A 22,176-nucleotide genomic window follows, 5' to 3' on the forward strand; every position below is an offset into this window, starting at 1 on the left:
GTTTTGCAGGCCACTTGTAAAAATATTACAGATTGGCCTCGATATAGAGAACCTATCTGGGCCACACAAAAAAACACAAAAAATTTATATCGGCCGAAATTATCTGGGCCGATGAGGATATAGCGCATCTGCTAGAGTTGCTCTTAGGCTTTTTGCACCGTTTGCATGAAATGACAACTTTTAGTGTCAGGTCCTTTAGATCTATTCAAGGGTTCAACGGCGACAAATGCGCCTCCGAGGCGGTGGTCCTTGCGTCGGCGAAGGAGTGAGCTCTAAAATTAAGGAACATGGTGTATTTATAAGATATGTCGAGACAATTGATTACCTGTTTAATACCCCCTTGTCTACAAATAATTGTCGAAGAAATGGATGTATCTAGAGGTATTTTAGTTCTATATACAATCATTTTTACCTGTTTCTGGGACGAGTAAATTCGGACGGAGAGACTAATATATTTCATAAAAAACATCTATCTTTTTGTGTACACCACAACTCTTAAAACTATTTGAGGGGTGTCAAGTTACTCCTAATACTATGAAAATGCATATTTGGGTCCTAAAATTTGCTAAGTGTGCCACCCTCAATTCTATTCGCGCTGCATCAGCTTTGACTTGCGTGGGTGGCGGGTTGACCACCGTCATGTGGCGAGTTTTTTCACGAAACCCTCCAAAAGGTCCTTCTAATTTCGTGACCCTTTTCTTTGTACAAAACCTACACGGATGTCGTTTAGCAATAAATTTGACCAATCCATCCATCTCATTCCTTGATTCTCTCGCACGATCCAGTTGCCGCCATCCCGCATCTGCGTCGCCGCCCATTGTGTTCTCCCATGCGACAGCCTCAGGCCCCCTTCTCCACGTGGCGGCGGCTGCCTTCCGAAGGTCGCGGTGCCGCCGGCGTATGCGAGAGGGCCACAGTGGCAGCAAGCAGCAGGCAGGCTCCATTCTGAGTCCTCGACCTTCCACCCTGATGCAAAAGTATGGACAACTTTGTCCCCACTTCCTCCCCAGCACATACGATCCTACCTGGGCTACGAAGGTAGTCGTGTCAGAGTGGTTCCAACTCGCGTGTTGCAGGGGGCTCATCACATTCACGACGCGTAGGTGCTGAGGTGGATTGTGGCCGTCAGAGGGGGGGAGGAAGGTAAGGGAGAGTATATGCGCCAAGGGGGTGGGCAACAAAAATAAAAGTATAGAAAGTTGTCACATGGCAGTAGTCAACCTACCATCTGTGTAAGTTAAAGCTGATGCAAAGTGGATTGGACTGCGGATGACACACTTGGCAAACTTCTAGGACTCATATATGCATTTTTCATAGTTTAGGACTAACTTCAAACCCACCGAATATTTTTAGAATTTTGCGAACGGAAACATTTTTCAATGGGCTTTTATCTCGTGGTAGGTGAGTTCCAAGAAAAGGAAAAACTCGTGGCGGCTGCCAGCAATGAACACTTCGCCGTTTCTTCTTCCAATGTGTCACCTCTGAACACCATGGCGACCTCGGGTGCAGCGCGGCGAGGAGCATGGATGAAGCGCGAGCAATGTTCCGGTCCTCCTTCTCCATCTCATTCTTCCCTCTCACTCACGTTCCCTCTAGCTCTCCAAAGGAGTGCGAGGAGCATGCATGGATGGAGTGTGTGCTGTAAAAATGGCGGGAGGCATGCAGTACGTTCCTTTCTTGTCCTTCCTGGCAGATTCTGATCTAAAGAGGAATGGGAGAAAAAGCTCACCAAAATGGATCGGCAGCGGCATACATTGCCTGCAACTGCAAGCAAGGAACCATATGCGATGCGTGGATGCTTTGCCAAAGGGAAAGCAACAGCAAGGTGCCAAGAGCAGCTCGAGCCATTACCGCTACACCACCCGTCATCTTCTCAAACACACACGCCTTCTCCTTCCATCTCTTGCGGCGCGTTCTGTCGCAGAGTGGAATTTCCTTTTGATGCAAGCAAAAGATGATTGACTGATCGTGTACATATCTTCGCCTGAGACTGGGTTTCTTGGAGATAACATTTTTATTTCCTCTGCAAGTGTCCTTAACTCGCTCCTCCTCCAAGCTCCAACCCTCGGCGCTCTAGAGGTACTTGCTGCAATGCACCAAACCAGTAGTAATTTTAGAGAAAGTGGACTCAGGGTGGAAGAGGTTGGGGAAGAGTGGGGATTTCAGGAAATTTGGTGCAGGGGAGGGATTCACCAAATCCCCAATAATCCCTAGCCCCCTTGGGGCTTGAAAACCCTTTGTGCCAAACAAGGCGGCTATGGCGTAACCGCCGCTGCCCACGCTCCCCTCCGGTGCCTCCCCCGGCCCTTCCCTGCCCCTCGCTGCCGAGAGAACGCCGCCATGGCAAGCCTGCGGTGTGCGCCTCCTGCTGGCCGCGGCCGTCCGTGCCGTGCTAGCTCCCTCCATCCCCGTCGGCGTGCCTCATTGGCATGAGAGAGGAAATGTGGCAGGGTATGTTGATTCCGGCTGTAGTATTTCAATCCACCAGTAACACCGTGGAATCGCCGGATCCAGTTACCTTGGCCTGGGGATGATACAGCATCGATGTCAAGATTGGACTGTCAAATAAGATGGAGGTACTAGTATACTCGCAGTAGTATGTTCCTTTAGCAAGGAACCATGCCATGCTTTGGCAAAAGGAAAGCAACAGCAAGATGCCAAAAGCAGCTCGTAGCGTTACCATTACGCCACCCATCTTCTGTTCATCCCGTTGCAGAGCTCTAACACAAAATGACAGAGAAAAATTTTGTTTTTTTTCAAGCAAGATGATGGAGTGATCAGAGATACCTTTGCCTTGGGCTGGGTTTTCTTGGAGATAACTCTTCTTTTCCTCTGCAAGTGTTCTTCGCCCCTCCTCGACCTGATTCGCCCGTGGAGCTCCAGAGGTAGGTGCTGCAATTGCATCTTATACCATCACCCCTATCTGCTTAAGAATTTCGCACGAGCATTTAAACAACTGATATACAATATAACAAAAAGCAGCACACGACAGTTGCTTCCTGTGTAGTATACCTTTTTTTACTAGCTAGGTTGCTTGAAGAGGGGGGCTTACAGGGGAACTGTTATGCACAAATTGCTAATAAGGCTACTCATTATAACTAGTTTCACTTAACCAAACTGATGACAGGGAGATGATGGATTGTAATAAGATTGGTAACTAGTATGTTTCTCTCTTTTTCCATTACGCAAAGGAAGTTTGTGCGATGCCTGGCAGATTCTGCTCTAAAGATAAAAGAAAAGTTCACCAGTGGACCAGCGGCGATCGACACTAGCTACCCGCAAGTGCAAGCAAGGAACCATGGATGCATGCTTTGGCAAAAGGAAAGCAATAACAAGATGCCAAAAGCACATACAGTTACCATTACACCACCCATCTTCTGAAACATACGCGTCTGCTCTACCTTGCAGTGCGCGTTCTGTTCCAGAGCTCTACCAAAGCTCGTGCCATTGACAAGAGCGAAATTTTCTCTTGTTTTAAACCAAGATGACCGAGTGATCAGATATATCCTTGCCCGGGACTGGATTTCTTGGGGACAAATTTTCTATTCTCTGCAAGTGTTCTTCGCTCCTCCCCGGCTTGATTCGCGCTTGGGGCTTCTAGAGGTACTGCAAATTGCATCTCGTGCATGCATATGTAATATATGATCTTGTCTTGTCATAGGTTTTGACAGCGTGTGATCAGGATTTTAAGCATCTTGCTTTTGTAGGGAGTGGAGAAATCTGCGCCCCATGGGTTAGATATTTGTTTATCCCGGTCTTCTTCTGCTGGTATTAGTTTTCTGTCAAGAAGTTCAACATGCCCACACTGGTTCGTACCTCTTCTCCCCTCACCAAGTCCAATGCTTGATTTATATTTGTGTGTTCCTACATTATTTTTTTTAGCACTAACAAAACTTTGGACTGAAGCAACCCACGGTATGAACTGGTATTTTGTACACTTAAATATAGTTCGGCTTCATTTAAACTTTCAAACTGGCTGCATGCATTAACTGATCTTACAGCTAAGGCATCATTTGTTGCTTTAGTTTAATAAATCGCATCATTTGTTGATTTTCTTCTCGAAACAGTGTAGCGACTAGACCTCAAACGGTCCGATCTCTGTGCATCAGTGTCATCCCTGGATCGGTAATGCTGACACACACAGTACTTGAGGATTTATAACAGAGTAGCAATCACACACTTATTACATCGAATGTCTTAAAAGAGAACTTATTACAATAAATATGGCTTAAGACCATCTAATACGATAACAGCGGAAGGCTTGGAAGATAAAGTGAGTCCATCAACTCCAACAGCATCACTGAGTGAAAGACCACGACCTAAGGCACCTTACTCGTCGTCTGAAAAGTCTGCAACATAAACGTTGCAGCCTGAAAACGGGTCAGCACATGGAATATGCTGGCAAGGTAACACAAGAGTAATGAACAGAAATAATAGCTATCACTACATGCATATTTGGCTAGTGGAGGCTGTATGGTTAATATGTTTTGCGAAAAGCCAATTTTCCCTACAACAAATGAATAAATTTTATTTAACTATCATGGTGGTTGTTAAACATTGAGAAGGTTCACCCAACTCAATCCCAATTAAGCATCATCATTAAACCCAATCAAATTATATCAAGAGTGATGAGATCCACATGATAATCCAAGAACTAGATACTCAAAACGTCCATAACCGGGGACACGGCTAACCATGATTAGTTTGTACACTCTGCCGAGGATTGCGCACTTTTCCCCACAAGACTTAATCTCCTCCGTTGGATTTCTCGCACTACATCATGTTTGAGAAACGGATGACCGAGACACAGTCTTTCCGAAAAGGTCCCCTTTCCGAAAAGGTACACCTACAATCCCCTACATCTGCTAGCCCATCATGGAAAGGTTTCCCACAACTTACTCAACTATGCCAGAGCCCATAATGGCATGTGGCTGCACACGGAAGTTTCTAGCATGAATAATCTTATGATCCCTTTGAGCCTGGGTGGCAGTCCATAGGAGAATCACATGGTACCCCGGAATTTCCAAAAATACAGGCAACACTGGGTTCCCCAGGTGCCTCAATCAACCCAGATGTGTATTACAGTAGCCACCTTAAGTTAACCATTAATTAACAATACTCACATCTATCATGGATACACTCACCCAATCCACGTCTACGAGCATAACATAGCAATATAAGCAACGTAGAAGTAACTCCCAAAGGTTTGGTAATAAACAGGACAATAAGTACTACCTCATCTACTTCCCAAAAACCACATATTAATCAGATCCTAATCATGCAATTGTTTGAGGATTGATCTAATGCAATAAAACTGGGTAGTTAAGAGGTATGATCAAAGTGTTACTTGCCTTGCTGATGATCCGTGAAACCTAGAGACTCGTAGTACCACGCTTCGCACTCCGGGTACTCTATCGCAAACAAACAAGCATACAATAAGAAATCAAGCAAAGACGCACGGGTAAAACTCAAATAAGAAATCTAACCAGAAAGTTCAACTTAAGAACTCCGGTTTGCAAAAAGAATCAAATCAAACGAAGTAACGAAACTCAAACTGCGAAAGAAACAAGCTCCGATTACTAATCTGGACTAAAGTCAAATTTTACAGTATCAAAACTTGTTCAAGTTGATTAAACAGAAAGAGGGTTTCGAGACGAAACTCGAAACTCTAGGCGCTTGAATCGCCTGATTCCGATAAACGAGCGAAAAGATAAACTACAACGAAAATCGGGTCAGAAATCACGATCGAAAATAATCGCGAAAACCCTGGAAAAAGAAAAACTGACGAACAGGCTAACGAACGAACGTTCGCTGTCTGTGACTAACGGGTGAACGGCGTTCGTTAAAACGAACGTACGGATGAACGTCCGCAAAATAAATAAGCCGACGGAAAAACCGATCTAAAGAAATAAACCGAGAAAAAAAATTAAAAAAACCGGGGTTATCCAAAGAAAACCGACCGGTCAACGGCGAGATCCGGCACGGCGGCGGCGGATGAAGTGGCGGGAGGCGGCGGCGGCGGTGCTAGGGTCCGGCGGCGGGGAGCGGGCTGCGGTGGGCTGGCGGGTGGGCTGAGGGGCAGGGGCCCCCGGCTTATAAAGCCCCCCGGGCGATGGCAGAGTCCGGGTCGCCCACGGCCCGGTAGGTCGGTTCAATTTTTTTTAAACAATTCTGACATGCAGAAAAAGAAAGAAAAGAAATACTAAACGGACTTAAAAAAATCCTAAAATAAATTTTCCCCGTCCTCTAAAATTCTACCGGACAAGGTGAACATTTATTTGGGACTCTAGTGCAATTTTGAAAAAGCATATTTTTCCTAATTCAAATAAAATAGCGATAAAACTCCAAATAAAATTTTATTTGATTTTAATATTAAATCTCCAATGTTTCTTTATTTTGAGGAAGTCATTTTATCCCCTCTCTTTTATTTTCATAAAAGAAATATTCGAAGAGAAAATAATTAAAATCAAACGATCCTCTTTTCAAAATTTGAGAAAACTCAAATATGAAAATAACGAAATTCCCAACTCTCTCCGTGGATCCTTGAGTTGCGTAGAATTTCTAGGATCAAGCCAAAAATGCAATAAAATATGATATGCAATGATGACCTAATATATAACATTTCAAATTGAAAATTTGGGATGTTACAAATCTACCCCCCTTAAGATGAATCTCGCCCTCGAGATTCGGGTTGGCTAGAAAATAGGTGAGGGTGATCCTTCCGTAGGTCTTCCTCTCGTTCCCAGGTGGCTTCATCTTCGGTATGGTGGCTCCACTGAAACTTGCAAAACTTGATAACTTTGTTGCGTGTAACTTGGCTGGCAAATTCGAGAATCTTGACTGGTTTCTCCTCGTAGGTCAAATCGCTATCCAACTGAATCGCTTTCAGTGGCACTGTATCTCTCAGAGGAATATCAGACATCTTTGCGTGGCACTTCTTCAACTGAGAAAGTGAAACACATCGTGAACTCCTGACAATCCTTCGGGCAACTCCAATTTGTAAGCAACTTCTCCCATACGTTCCAAAACTTTGTATGGTCCCACAAAACGTGGTGCTAACTTTCCCTTAACTCCAAAACGTTTAACCCCTCGAAGTGGTGATACACGAAGATACACTCTGTCTCCGACTTCGTAAACTGTCTCCTTGCGTTTAGAATCCGCATAGCTCTTCTGCCTGGACTGGGCTATCTTGAGTCTATCGCGAATCAGCTTAACCTTCTCTTCAGACTCTTTAATCAAATCTGGTCCAAACAACTGACGGTCTCCAACTTCATCCCACAACAACGGTGTCCTGCACCTCCTTCCGTACAAAGCCTCGAAAGGGGCCATCTTCAAACTGGCTTGATAGCTGTTGTTATAAGAGAACTCTGCGTAAGGAAAATTGTCGTCCCAACTAGATCCATAATCTAGCGCACAAGCTCTCAGCATGTCCTCCAGAATCTGATTTACTCTCTCAGTCTGTCCATCTGTCTGCGGGTGAAAGGCTGTACTGAACTCTAGCCTGGTTCCCAAAGTCTCTTGCAACTGATTCCAAAACTTTGAGGTAAACTGGGTTCCTCTATCTGATACAATGGTCCTCGGAACTCCATGCAGACATACGATCCTGTCATGTATATCGTTGCCAACTTAGCGCTGGTGTAAGTGGTCTTCACTGGGATGAAATGAGCTACTTTCGTCAAACGATCGACTACAACCCATATCGAGTCATAGCCTGAACGAGTCCTGGGCAATCCCATGATAAAATCCATGCCTAGTTTATCCCACTTCCATTCGGGTATCGGCAATGCCTGTAACAATCCAGGTGGCTTCTGATGTTCTGCCTTCACTCTCTGACATACATCACAAACTGCTACATACTCCGCAATATCCTTCTTCATTCCGGTCCACCAGAAACTGTCTTTCAAATCTAGATACATCTTGGTATTTCCTGGGTGAATCGAATATGGCGAATCATGGGCCTCCTGCAAAATCAACTTCCTGATCTCCGGGTCATTAGGCACATATACGCGGTCCTCAAACCATAAGGTATCGTGCTCATCTTCACGAAATCCTTTAGCCTTTCCTTTGCTCATATTTTCCTTTATCTCGGCAATCTCCTTGTCCGTCTTCTGAGCTTCTCTGATCTTATCCATCAAAGTAGACTGAATCTCCAATGCTGCTACATAGCCTCTCGGAACCATCTCCAAACATAGCTCACGAAGATCCTCTGCTAACTCCTTGGGTAACTCTCCGGTCATGAGTGTATTGACATGACTCTTGCGGCTCAACGCATCGGCTACTACGTTAGCCTTTCCGGGATGATAATGCAATTTCATATCATAATCCTTAATGAGCTCCAACCATCTCCTCTGCCTGAGATTCAACTCCTTCTACGTGAAGATATACTTCAAACTCTTGTGATCCGTGTATACCTCGCAATGGTTTCCGATGAGAAAATGTCTCCAAGTCTTCAACGCATGCACTACGGCTGCTAACTCCAAATCATGGGTAGCATAATTCACCTCATGGGGTTTAAGCTGTCATGAGGCATATGAAATAACTCTTCCCTCCTGCATAAGTACGGCTCCAAGTCCTCGACGAGAAGTGTCGCAATACACTTCATAATCCTTGCGTTGATCTGGCAGAATCAACACTGGTGATGTAACCAAACGTTTCTTCAACTCCTGAAAACTGGCCTCACATTCCTCGGTCCATTTAAACTTGGTGTCCTTCTTCAACAACTCCGTCATGGGTTTTGCAATCTTTGAGAAATTCTCAATGAACCTCCGGTAGTATCCTGCGAGTCCAAGAAAACTCTGGATCTCTCCAACTGACGTGGGTGCCTCCCAATTTGTCACAGTGACAACTTTGGTGGGGTCTACTGCTATTCCTTCTCCGGATATAACATGTCCAAGGAATCCCACTTCCTTCAACCAAAACTCACACTTGCTGAACTTGGCGTATAGCTGATGTTCTCTGAGCTTCCCAAGTACCAAACGCATATGCTCCTTATGCTCCTCTTCATTCTTCGAGTAGACCAGAATATCATCAATGAACACCACGACGAATTTATCCAAAAACTCCATAAACACCTTGTTCATCATGCTCATGAAATAGGCAGGTGCATTAGTCAGGCCAAATGACATAACGGTATACTCATATAGCCCGTACCTCGTGGTAAAAGTTGTCTTAGGTATATCCTGCTCTCGAATCTTCAGCTAGTGGTATCCTAATCGCAGATCGATCTTGGAAAACACTTTAGCTCCTTGCAGCTGATCAAACAAATCATTGATCATCGGCAGTGGGTACTTGTTCTTGATCGTTACTTCATTCAATCCACGGTAATCAACAACCATCCTCAACGATCCATCCTTCTTCTCCACTAGAAGCACTGGTGATCCCCAAGGTGGCGAACTTGGGCGAATATAGCCTTTATCCAGTAACTCCTTAATCTTCTTCTTAATTTCCTTCAAATCCTTTGCGGGCATCCTGTACGGTCTCTTAGATATTGGCCCTGTGCCTGGCAAAATCTCGATCAAAAACTCAATGCCTCTATCCGGTGGCATGCCTGGCAACTCTTCTGGAAATACATCCGGAAATCCTTCACCACTGGTACTTCCTCCTGTACAACTCCTGATAAGGAATTTACTTGAGTCCTCTTCGGCACATGCCGGGATACATACTTAATCCTTCTCCCTTCTGGGGTGGTGAGCAAAATCGACTTACTGGCGCAATCGATGTTTCCTCCATACATCGATAGCCAATCCATACCCAGAATCACATCCAAACCTTGCGAATCCAAAATTATCAGGTCTGAGGGGAAAACATGTCTACCTATGGTCAATGGCATCTGAAAACATCCTTGGCTTGCCATATACTCCGCTCCTGGCGAGCTCACTAACATAGGTGTACTAAGAACTTTGGTGGACAGTTTATACTTATCCATAAATCCCCTTGATATGTATGAATGCGATGCACCAGTATCAAAAAGAACGATTGCAGTAAATGACTTAACCAAAAACTTACCTATTACTGCATCGGGTTGCGCTTCAACCTCCTCCACGCTAACGTGGTTCACTTGTCCCCTATTGAAAGGGTTGGGCTTCTTCCCAGAGCTTCCATTGCCGTTTCCATTCTTAGCTTCGGGACATTCATTGACGTACTGTCCCGTCCTCTGGCACTTGTAGCAAGTAAAGTGGCTTAGATCTTTCTTGGCGGGCGTTGCTGCGTTGGAACGGTTCTGGCCGTTGCGTGCGAACTTCCTCCAGTGTGATTGTGACCTCCATGGTTATGCTGAAAAGATCCTCCCGAGTTTGGGGTAAAACGGGGCCTCTGTTGAGCTCCAGAATTATACTTCCCTTGTCCATACTTCCTCTTGCGGCTGTCAATCTGTTGCTGCTTCCCTTCAATCATGAGAGCTCTATCTACCAACTCCTGGTAGTTGTTGAAAGTTGCAACCATCAACTGCATGCTCAGCTCATCATTCAGTCCTTCCAGAAACTTCTCCTGCTTAGTTGCATCTGTAGCAACGTCATCTGGGGCATAACGTGCTAGCTTACTAAAATCATCCACATGATGGCCAACTGTGCGTCCTCCTTGGCGTAAGTTGCGAAACTCGCGCTTCTTCATGGCCATAGCTCCTGTTGATACATCGGCAGTGCGAAAAGCCTGCTGGAACTGGTCCCATGTAACAGTGTCGATGGGATAAGTGGCTGTGAAATTCTCCCACCATGATGCTGCGGGTCCATCAAGCTGATGTGCGGCAAAACGCACTCTCTCCGCATATGTGCATCCTGCAGTGGTCAACTCCCTTCCAATCTTGCGGAGCCAATCATCTGCAACTATCGGCTCGGTGCTACTGGAGAACACCGGTGGATTCAGCCTTAGAAAACGGGCTAAGTGATCAACAGGTGGTGGGTTGTTGTTGTTCCCCTGATTTTGATTCTGGACTAGTATCTGCATCAATGCATTCTGCTGCTGGATCAACCGGGTGATCTCCGGTGGGAAAACAAATCCGGTGTCACGTCTCGGAGGCATCTGATGGGTTTAGTGGGGAGAGATTGGAATAGAAAAGAGGTCTAGTGAGAAAGCACTACCCATATGCACATGAGACAAACACAATCATATCACTCAATCAATCAAGCAAGGGCATACAATCGGTCTAGAACTATTGTTAAAAGTGCTCGAACTACTACTATGTACATGGGGGAATACTACTACTGTTATGGTGGTCGACTAGAAAAATTGATCGGTACAAGACTCCATAATATCTGCTCCAGCTTCATCAACATAGTCATCATCGCTATCGTCAGGGTCCGGGTCGGTGTCGTCGATGATGATGTAGTTCTCCGGGCAAGTGGAATCGTCAGCTTCTCCTCCTGGCGCGGGGTCTCCCATGAACACTCATAGCTTCTTTGTCAGATCGTCATTCTTCTCCACGAGTATCGTCATTTCCTCCTCATATCCATCGCGTGTAGACTTGAGTTCTTCCTCCAGCTCCGTGATCTTGGTCATTGCCTTCTTCAGGTCTATCATGCCTGCGCACATCTGGTTCTCCTGGCGACGAATGTGCTGGTTTAACTCCTGGATGAATGCGGCAATCGATCTATCCTTCCTGGTGCTGATCATCTCCCATTGCTCATCTCGGCGCCCACAAATCTGATAAATAGTATCCTTAAGATCCATGTGGTAAACTTCTCCAATGCGTCCCATAGCAATGTGGGCTGCCATGCTCTTTCCTAAACTCCAGGTTGGGGCATCAAAGGAAAACTCTATGGGCTCAGTGACTGGCATGAATGTTCTTCCAGGAATCTGAACTTGAATCATCCAACGCCTTCTTCTGGTAAAGTGGCGTTGTAGGTCCCGGTGAAGCTTGGTATTCCAATGTTCAGGTATTTAGTGACTTCCTTCAAGTGTCGTCCAAACAGTGTATCTTCATCCGGTTGAGTGAACTTGATCCTTGCATCCGCCATCCTAAAGAGTAGAAAATGGAGAGGAGTCAGAAATGAGAAGAGAGTAGTGATCTAGGGCTTTAGCTTAGTGGTCGTGTCCTACAGTCAGCGTGTGCTCTGATACCATCATGTAGCGACCAGACCTCAAACGGTCTGATCTCTGTGCATCAGTGTCATCCCTGGATCGGTAATGCTGACACACACAGTACTTGAGGATTTATAACAGAGTAGCAATCACACACTTATTACATCGAATGTCTCAAAAGAGAACTTATTACAATAAATATGGCTTAAGGTCATCTAATACGATAACAGCGGAAGACTTGGAAGATAAAGTGAGTCCATCAACTCCAACGGCATCACTGAGTGAAAGACCACGACCTAAGGCACCTTACTCGTCATCTGAAAAGTCTGCAACATGAACGTTGCAGCCCGAAAACAGGTCAGCACATGGAATATGCTGGCAAGGTAACACAAGAGTAATGAACAGAAATAATAGCTATCACTACATGCATATTTGGCTGGTGGAGGCTGTATGGTTAATATGTTTTGCGAAAAGCCAATTTTTTCCTACAACAAAGGAATAAATTTTATTTAACTATCATGGTGGTTGTTAAACATTGAGAAGGTTCACCCAACTCAATCCCAATTAAGCATCATCATTAAACCCAATCAAATTATATCAAGAGTGATGAGATCCACATGATAATCCAAGAACTAGATACTCAAAACGTCCATAACCGGGGACACGGCTAACCATGATTAGTTTGTACACTCTGCCGAGGTTTGCGCACTTTTTCCCACAAGACTCGATCTCCTCCATTGGATTTCTCGTACTACACGATGTTTGAGAAACGGATGACCGAGACACAGTCTTTCCGAAGAGGTCCCCTTAACCGATAGATAGGCCGGTACACCTACAATCCCCTATATCTGCTAGCCTATCACGGAAAGGTTTCCCACAACTTACTCAACTATGCCAGAGCCCATAATGGCATGTGGCTGCACACGGAAGTTTCTAGCATGAATAATCTTATGATCCCTTTGAGCCTGGGTGTCCATAGGAGAATCACACGGTACCCCGGGATTTCCAAAAATACAGGCAACACTGAATTCCCCAGGTGCCTCAACCAACCCAGATGTGTATTAAAGTAGCCACCTTAAGTTAAGCATTAATTAACAATACTCACATCTGTCATGGATACACTCACCCAATCCACGTCGACGAGCATAGCATAGCAATATAAGCAACGTAGAAGTAACTCCCAAAGGTTTGGTAATAAACAAGACAATAGGTACTATCTCATCTACTTCCCAAAACCCACATATTAATCAGATCCTAATCATGCAATTGTTTGAGGATTGATCTAATGCAATAAAACTGGGTAGTTAAGAGGTATGATCAAAGTGTTACTTGCCTTGCTGATGATCCGTGAAACCTAGAGACTCGTAGTAGCACGCTTCACACTCCGGGTACTCTATCGCAAACAAACAAGCATACAATAAGCAATCAAGCAAAGACGCACGGGTAAAACTCAAATAAGAAATCTAACCAGAAAGTTCAGCTAAAGAACTCCGGTTTGCAAAAAGAATCAAATTAAACGAAGCAACGAAACTCAAACTGCGAAAGAAACAAGCTCGATTACTAATCTGGACTAAAGTCAAATTTTACAGTATCAAAACTTGTTCAAGTTGATTAAACAGAAAGAGGGCTTCGAGACGAAACTCTAGGCGCTTGAATCGCCTGATTCCGATAAACGAGCGAAAAGATAAACTACAACGAAAATCGGGTCAGAAATCGCGATCGAAAATAATCGCGAAAACCCTGGAAAAAGAAAAACTAACGAACAGGCTAACGAACGAACGTTCGCTGTCTGTTACTAACGGGTGAACGGAGTTTGTTAAAACGAACGTATGGACGAACGTCCGCAAAATAAATAAGCTGACGGAAAAACCGATCTAAAGAAATAAACCGAGAAAAAAATTAAAAAAACCGGGGTTATCCGAAGAAAACCGACCGGTCAACGGCGAGATCCGGCACGGCGGCGGCGGTGGAAGCGGCGGGAGGCGGCGCGGCGGCGGAAGGCGGCGGCGGCGCTAGGGTTCGGCGGCGGGGCGCGGGCTGCGGTGGGCTGGCGGGTGGGCTGAGGGGCAGGGGGCCCGGCTTTTAAAGCCCCCCGGGCGGTGGCAGAGTCCGGGTCGCCCACGGCCCGGTAGGTCGGTTCGATTTTTTTTTTTAAACAATTCCGACGTGTAGAAAAAGAAAGAAAAGAAATACTAAACGGACTCTAAAAATCCGAAATAAATTTTACCCGTCCTCTAAAAATCTACTGGACAAGGTGAACATTTATTTGGGACTCTAGTGCAATTTTGGAAAACGCATATTTTTCCTAATTCAAATAAAATAGTGATAAAACTCCGAATAAAATTCTTATTTGATTTTAATATTAAATATCCAATATTTCTTTATTTTGGGGAAGTCATTTTATCTCCTCTTTTTTATTTTCATAAAAGAAATATTCGAAGAGAAAATAATTAAAACCAAATGATCCTCTTTTTAAAATTTGAGAAAACTCAAATATGAAAATAACGAAATTCCCAACTCTCTCCGTGGATCCTTGAGTTGCGTAGAATTTCTAGGATCAAGCCAAAAATGCAATAAAATATGATATGCAATGATGACCTAATGTATAAGATTCCAAATTGAAAATTTGGGATGTTACAAACAGGCTTTCGCTCCGCTTTATATGTAAAAGCAACAACCAAATAGAGTACGCGGCCGAACGATACAAGGAGATGGGTAGCCCTCATATACCCAGGATAATCAGATCACACATCACGCACGAGACTACGCTACTGAAATAGAGTACAAGAGGAACTGAGTACAACAGCACGCTGAGCCCTATAACACCTAAGCTCCATGACAACGCCCTCATGAGGGAGAACGGCTCTAAACGTCGCCATTGCCGAGTCCACAATAGACATAGATTTTCACCTGAAACCCAGACACGGAGAGGAGCACCACGATGATGACTTCTAGAAGATAACGACGCCGCGAGTGTCACCGTCGTCGGCAACAAAGGGCGAAACTTTCGCTCGGCAGCTCTCCGTGTCCCACGATGTCACTAGGGCAAGTGCGATGAGCACAGAACTACAGATCCGGACTGGGGCACCGCCACCGTCTTAGACAGAGAGCACGCCCGAGCCATCCACTACTCCACCCCTCGACGCCCACATGACCAAGGGGGAAGGCCATCACCGCCGCCATGGTGCCCGCCGGAAAGCCAACCATGCGGTCCACCGTCCGGTGCCGCCACTCCAGCATCCATGTCCAAGACTCTACCAACCGCCCACATCACGGTGCATCCACCACGATAGGAGGAGTAAAAAGGGTCTCCTTTCACTCCTAGCCCGGCATCAGCCACATAGTCTGGGTTGACGCCTCCACGGTAGGAGGCACCCATGCCTGCATCTCCAGTTGGTCCCGGTGGACCAGGGGAGACACTACCCCGTGGCTACCGATGGTTGTCGCCCAGTCACATGACGCAATGTCCATGGCCCTTGTCGTCGATCAACCCGACAATGTAGCAGAGCCCCGACCACCACCAACGCCCACCGTACCAGCGAGGTGAGGGACCTCAACACCTGCGGACACCAATCGGATCGAGCCCAAGCACATCTGCCTGGAGCACAAACTCCTACTCACCCCGGGCCTCGACCAGATCCGCCCAGGCGCAAGCCCCGACTCGCCGACATGCCGTCGGCAAAGAGCTAGGAGAAAGGAGGCCCGTTGGTGCCACCCAGCGCCATCGGTGGGGGCACGTCGACACCCAGCTCCGAGCACCACCGCCCCCACCGACCCGCACCACCCGCGCCCTTGGACAGACCATCACAGCCGGAAACGCCGTCGGACACCCCACCCATGGCACACACCCATGCCAGCCACCTCCAGCAGCCTTGACCGCCGGTGACGGCCGAGCCTCGCCGCCTATGCCCCAGCCACCCGCGGGTAACCGGTCGGAGGAGCAGGCCGCTCCAGATCAGGATCGAGACCACCACCTCGACGCGCCGCCTCCCCGCACAAGCACACACCGCTCCACCACAGCAGCGCAGCCACACTAGGGTGCCACCGCCGGCCGCCCCAGCCGCAACCTCGCTGCGCTTCCCTACAGAACGTCGTGCCTCTGCCTGATGCCGCCGTCCCTCGCCAGCAAACACCGCGAGGAAGGGAGACGAGCCCCGCCACCACCGACGCCGGTCGGGCTTTGCCCGGCGGCTTGCTGCGGCGGCGGCGAGGGAGGGGCAGGGGCAGGGGAGGGCTGGACGAGATGAGGGTTTATTTTTCGCCTCATTTGTTGATTTAGATAGGCACTAGTTTAATTTTGGACTGCAAACTTAGCGAGGATATATATGGGAGAAACTGGTGTTTTGTACACTTATATATAATTCCAATCAATTTAAAATTTCAAACTAGATACATACCTCCACTAATCTTATCATTACGATTGTATCGTTTGTTGCTTTAGTTTATTTTTACGCAAAATAGCTACTAATTGAAATTATAGTACCAAGGTACGTATTGTGGCAGTTGTATGAAATAACTATTGATCACTGCAGTATGTGAAGGATTTTGATGACGCCGTCAGACAAGTGGTTGATCTTTTGTATGAAAGCGATGGTACTGCAGAAGGCAAAATTAAAACATTCTTGCTTCATGGTTGGTTCGACCAGACTCGGTTATTGGGAGGATATGCTGTTCTTAGAGCTATAGCGAAACTTCTAAAATCCAAAATACGTGATGATTCTGACATGAGAAAGCACTTTGACAGAATTATCCATGTGGACTGCTCCCTGTGGAAAAGCAGCAGGACCATGCAGAGGACAATAGCAGAGGAGTTGAACCTTCGCCATGTAATGCACATATTTGATAAGGAGGATGAAGGTGATGATTTCAGTGGGGTAGACAACAGCTCTAGAAAAGCGATACCAAGGATCGCAAGTTTGATTAATAAGTCTCTAAGAGATGAAAGATTTCTGATGATTTTTCACAATGGAGGAGGTGAAGGTATTGATATGGTAGAGTGTGGCATTCCACTTTATGGTGAAGGTAAATTGTTATGTACCTATGGTGGAAGATTTTTGGGGGACGAGTGGAAAGAATTCAAGTTGATGCACACTTCTGCTAATATTAATATTTATCTGGCGGCATATTCTACATATATTGCTGCACCACTTATTGAAAATGTATTGCACAAAGAAGCTGCTGCAGTGATTGGTGACACCGGTCTGGATGGCATCAACACAGAAACAGTTTTGGATTGCTTCTTGTACACATTATTCCTAACAACAAGACTACCTGAAAACTTTACTGGTGTTGACTATGGTTGGGCGACTCATGCTTGTAACTACTGGATATGTGATGGAATCCTTGGTGAGGACAAAACATGGGAGATTGGCAATACATTGTATCATGTGATACCACTGTTGGGCAATTCTACTTTCGAAACAAGACTTTTGGATGGACAGAAAAAACCCTATGTGGGCTGGTATTCAGTCACCTCCAACAAACTAAGGGCAGACGATATCTCTAATGTTCCTGGCAGTGCATCATCATATTTCTTAACATTTCAGGGAGATGATGATCCAGTATATGTACGTAATGATTTGTTTCAACTAGCCAGCAACAACCTCCGTGTGCTAAAACTCTACAATTGCAGCTTCAATTTTGCATCTCCTCCTTTTCAGTGCTGCCACAACCTAAGATTCCTTTGGCTTGACCATTGTGCAAACACTGGGAAGAAGCAAAGTGGAGGGCCAAGTTTTCTGAACCTGCTGGTGCTTGACATACGTTTCACAGATTATGTTTTCTTGCCTCAGATGATTGAACTGATGACCAATCTCAGGGAGCTAAATACAAAGGGGGTCTCATGGAAGACTGCAAGTCATGCATGGAAAAAGCTACAGAAGCTTCAGAAGCTCCGATTAACAGAATCTTCAGATGTGGTCACGGTGGACAGTTGCTCTTCCGTAGATATGATGAACCTGGAGCTGCTTGACTTGTCCGGCAACACTCACCTGGAATCATTGCCAACATTATCATCCGCAAGAAGCCTGAAGACGCTTATTCTTGATGGTTGTTCCAGCTTGGAGCAAGTTGCCCTGCAAGGAGCTCCTCCACTGCTTGAAAGTTTTAGCTTCGATGGTTATGGCCCAGCAGAGAATTGGACACATTCCATACACCTGCCACAAAAGGAATTGCGCCTCAAGTCTCCTTTAGCTCCGGTTGAAATAGTCAAGGTGACAAAGATCTCCCTACACGGTTGTGGTCGATTGCATAACATATTCCTGCGTGCACTGCCCAATCTGGAGGAACTGGACCTCTCTGGTACAGCTATTAAAATAATTGACCTCAATGCAATGGATGTCCCGAAACTCAAGAAGCTATTCCTACTGGGCTGTGAGCGGCTCCGTAGCCTAATCTGGAAAGGATATTCACCTAGACTGGAAGTTCTACATGTGGATACTCAAGGGACGAAAAGATCAGTGGTCTGCTGTGGAGAACAGGGATCGTTTCACTTTCAGGCACATATTGTTTTTACAGATGGAAGGTTCATTTGGTCATTCTCAGAGGGGCTCAATAGCCGATCACAAAATGTTGTCCCCAAGGTGTACCTCCTTATCTCTTGTACGAGCCGTAGCCAAGCCAACATCACCAAAAGTATCAAGGAGATTGGATCTAGCCGACAGGGTTTGTTTCCAACAAGGCCGTTATTACCGTATAATGATATTGCCATGGCTAAAGATGTTACATGCTCGCTCTTGGTGTGGAACTGTCAACAGCTCCAAACTTTGAACGTGCATATCGAGATTGGTAAAGGAAGCTATAATTTAGAGAGTATGCAAGATGAAGAGGATTTCAGAAGTTTAGCAGAAGATGTCGTTGAATCATTGCATGTGCATGACAATTGCTCCATCACTGCTATCCCCCCAACGGATTGGTCATACTGGCGGAGACTAAAATGGTGTCATGTTGAGAGGTGCCCCAAGCTACACTCTGTGTTTCCATCTCGGGAAAGAACATACAGCTTTCGGCATATAAACATATTTTCAGCTTCTGATCTCCTGGTGGCCTATTGCATCTGGGGAGGCATCCAGAAAACTTGGGATGACCCTTATCACACACACCAGAGTCTCCAACAACTGCAGCACATATACCTGTACAATTGCCCAAGGCTGGTGTTCGTCCTCCCCATTTCCTTCACCTTGCCCAACTTGGAGACCCTCCAAATTGCATACTGCAGTAACCTCCGGCATGTTTTCCCATGGGACCACGAGACTGAGCAAATAGCATCTGGTTTCACATTCGACAACCTGAAGCACATCAAGCTACACCATCTTCACAAGCTGGAGCAGATATGTGAGGTCAAATTGACTGCACCTGCGTTGCAGACAATTGGCCTCAGGGACTGCTGGGGTCTCAGGCGTCTCCCGGCTGTAGCACGTCAAGGTCCTAAGCCGGTGGTGGACTGCGAGAAGGACTTGTGGGACAAGCTCAAATGGGATGGCTTGAGGGCTGGACATCACCCATCGCTCTTCGAAACGCGCCACTCAACCTACTATAAGAAGACCCTCCCGAGGGGCTCCTATCTAAGGTTCGTCGCGCATTGATTTCTTGTATGCAACATACATAGATAGATTATAAGGGTTTTTTCTACGGCAAATTTTCGTTAGTTGAGTAGTAATATTTCCGCTTTTCGTTGTCCATTTATCAGGTGATCTGTTGTTGCTCTGCTCTACGACACAAGGAAATTGGTCTATGTGAAGCATCAGTTTGCTGCTGTTACAATTACAAGTCATCGTCTGACGTCTCCGAGGTGTTTCTCCAGCCGTATGTGTGTTTGCAAATTAAGTGTGTTCATGCTGCTGCATATACTTGCACGGTGAATAAAGTGTGTGTTTCCTTCTCACTGAGCTGCCTTGATCTTGGTATGCTGGATTGGATTGGTGTGTTTCCTTTCCACCAAGCTGCCTCGATCTTGTTATGCTTGATTGTATTGATGTGTTGTGCTGCTACTTCGACTTCGAGTGCTGGTTTTCCACAGCTTGGTGCGATGTTCACAACCCTGATAGTTTGTGTTGGTTTGCTGTCTGTTTGTAATAAGAGGGTGTGCGTGCATCGGTGCACGTCAACCCAGTGTGGTGTGCGACTGATGAACCTTAAATTCAGCTTGGTTTGATGTATGTTTGTTTGACGAACCTATATATCGTTTCATTGTGATGAGTTGTGTGATTTGCATGAGTTTGATTATTGCTTGTTGTCTACTATAATATGTTGAGCTACGCTAGCATCCTTTCATTTTTGGTATTTGTTTTTTCTCTTTTTGTTTTGCCAGGTCTTTCTACCAAACATGTCTCAGAAGGTAGAATCATTTTGTTTCTTGGATAGAAGAAACATGGTACTTGCCTCTCATTGGGTCTTATCTAAACTGTATGATTTATCCATACTACCTGTGATGTGCATGCGTTTGTCTCTGTAGACTTGTTTTTTATATCACTGTATTCCTCAACAGTTCAATTTTCTTCTGTGGACTTGTTTCAGTGTAATTCCTACCTCTGTTTCATCTTTCATTTACCACCAGAGGATTGTTAGTGCGCCACATCGCGCACTCCATGATTTTCGTCAGCTAATTTGTAGTTCAGATTGCTCTCCAAAGAGAAATCGATATTGCAAGAGAAGAAAACAGAAGGACAACCCAACAAAAAGAAACGGTATAGATATTTTCTTTTAGCCTTAACAAGCAAGAGCAACATTAGTGACCTAGGGATTTCATATCTGAAAATGGGGATGGATTAAGGAGCAGCCTAGAAATACCCTGAAACTGGCAGCAATTCTTTCTATGCTCGTTGAAGGGAAGCACAAACATATGGAACTGAAAACACCGTGCACATTCATATATAAATAAGAAAATAGCTAAGAATCCTTCACCAGAAGTAGACGCGAATATCTGGTGAACGTTCGCTGGAGCAAAATTGGCAGCAAAAGCCCGAGTTGCCATGCCAAAACAACTAAAAATGCCAAGCTTTTGTTAGGGACTTGCCATCTACGGGAGGGAAACTTGCCATGTGTATGGAAGAATTGCCAACGAACACATTTATTTATTTTTTGAAGAAAAAAATACCAACCGTTTGATTCCAGTCACACGGCTGTGCGGGCGTTCGCTGCGGAACCCAGCAAACGTTCGCTGGTTAACATTTCTTTAACCAAAGGGGGGTCATCAGCAGAACCACAAAGCATCCAAGCAGAAGAGAGCAAAAGGAAAGGAAGCAGTGCATAAGCAGAGGAGTTAGCTGTGAAATCATAGGATAGCAGGCATGAGTTTCAGCCCAAGGAACAGAGAACCAGAAGGAAGGAATGATCTTCAGCTATAACTGAATTCAAGGAGTACCCTTATTCATCTCGAGCTATAACTGAATTCAAGGAGTTTAAATCGAAAGACAAGAGGAAAGTACCAATTACCAACCGCATTGGCAGCATGGAAGTATCACGCCACAGTTTCACCTTTGGTCGTTCACGCGCTCACACAGCAATCTTATTAGAAGGTTGCGTATGCATTTTGTAAGCATTCGTCAAGCTACTAAACCAACAGGATACTGATTACGGATAATGCAGAGCAGCTCTACCATATGCTGATCACTAAAGTTCGATAGTTTACTATGAAAAAAAGGATTTAACGGGTCCTCTAGTTACAGCTTACAAGTAGCTAGTGACCTCAGCTGTGGAATTAAATCCATATGGACAAAATGCTCCTGACATGCATTTAGGTAAAAGATGGTGTGGTTTCAATGATGCGGGAATCAGAAGCAAACTAAGAAAACTACTGTATATAATATAAAAAATAAACTATTAGCAAGATTCTCAATATATAGATAAAACATGAAGATGTTTAATCTTCTGTAGAGCAGGAAGAATCATCGTGGCCTCCACATTTAGGCAATCACCAATATATAGTTTGTGAGAAGATAGCACTCACTTAAATTTAGCTAACTCAAAGCGATGTGCCATATCACAAATCTGGAGTTGTTATATGTGTAAAGATTGTTGTCACTGGCAAATAAAACACAATATTGGCTGAGAGCAGAAAGAAATAGCACAGTGCATAGTGCGCAAACGCAATGTGCTGAACAGAATCTAACTGCAACTAAATAACTTGTGCCAGACCCTGAGTCCAATGAAATTCAGATGAGA

At 45.4% G+C, this 22,176-nt stretch overlaps 1 protein-coding gene across 2 annotated transcripts; it reads left to right on the plus strand.

The window, feature by feature from the left end:
• The first annotated feature begins 1,325 nt into the window (after positions 1 to 1,325).
• LOC109764755 (uncharacterized) lies at positions 1,326 to 20,220 on the plus strand. 2 transcript variants are annotated; one of them, XM_045231090.2, is made up of 4 exons: positions 1,326 to 3,603; positions 3,708 to 3,808; positions 16,548 to 19,582; positions 19,703 to 20,220. In XM_045231090.2, the coding sequence occupies exons 2-4, from the start codon at positions 3,797 to 3,799 to the stop codon at positions 19,704 to 19,706; spliced, it is 3,051 nt and encodes a 1,016-aa protein (XP_045087025.1). In that variant the 5' UTR covers positions 1,326 to 3,603; positions 3,708 to 3,796; the 3' UTR covers positions 19,707 to 20,220. The 2 variants fall into 2 exon arrangements, with proteins under 2 accessions (XP_045087025.1, XP_073361541.1); XM_073505440.1 differs by lacking the exons at positions 1,326 to 3,603; positions 3,708 to 3,808 and adding an exon at positions 6,173 to 6,999.
• Positions 20,221 to 22,176: the final 1,956 nt, after the last annotated feature.

The sequence above is a fragment of the Aegilops tauschii genome, chromosome 7 (assembly GCF_002575655.3).
Source record: "Aegilops tauschii subsp. strangulata cultivar AL8/78 chromosome 7, Aet v6.0, whole genome shotgun sequence".
Taxonomy (NCBI): Eukaryota; Viridiplantae; Streptophyta; class Magnoliopsida; order Poales; family Poaceae; genus Aegilops; species Aegilops tauschii.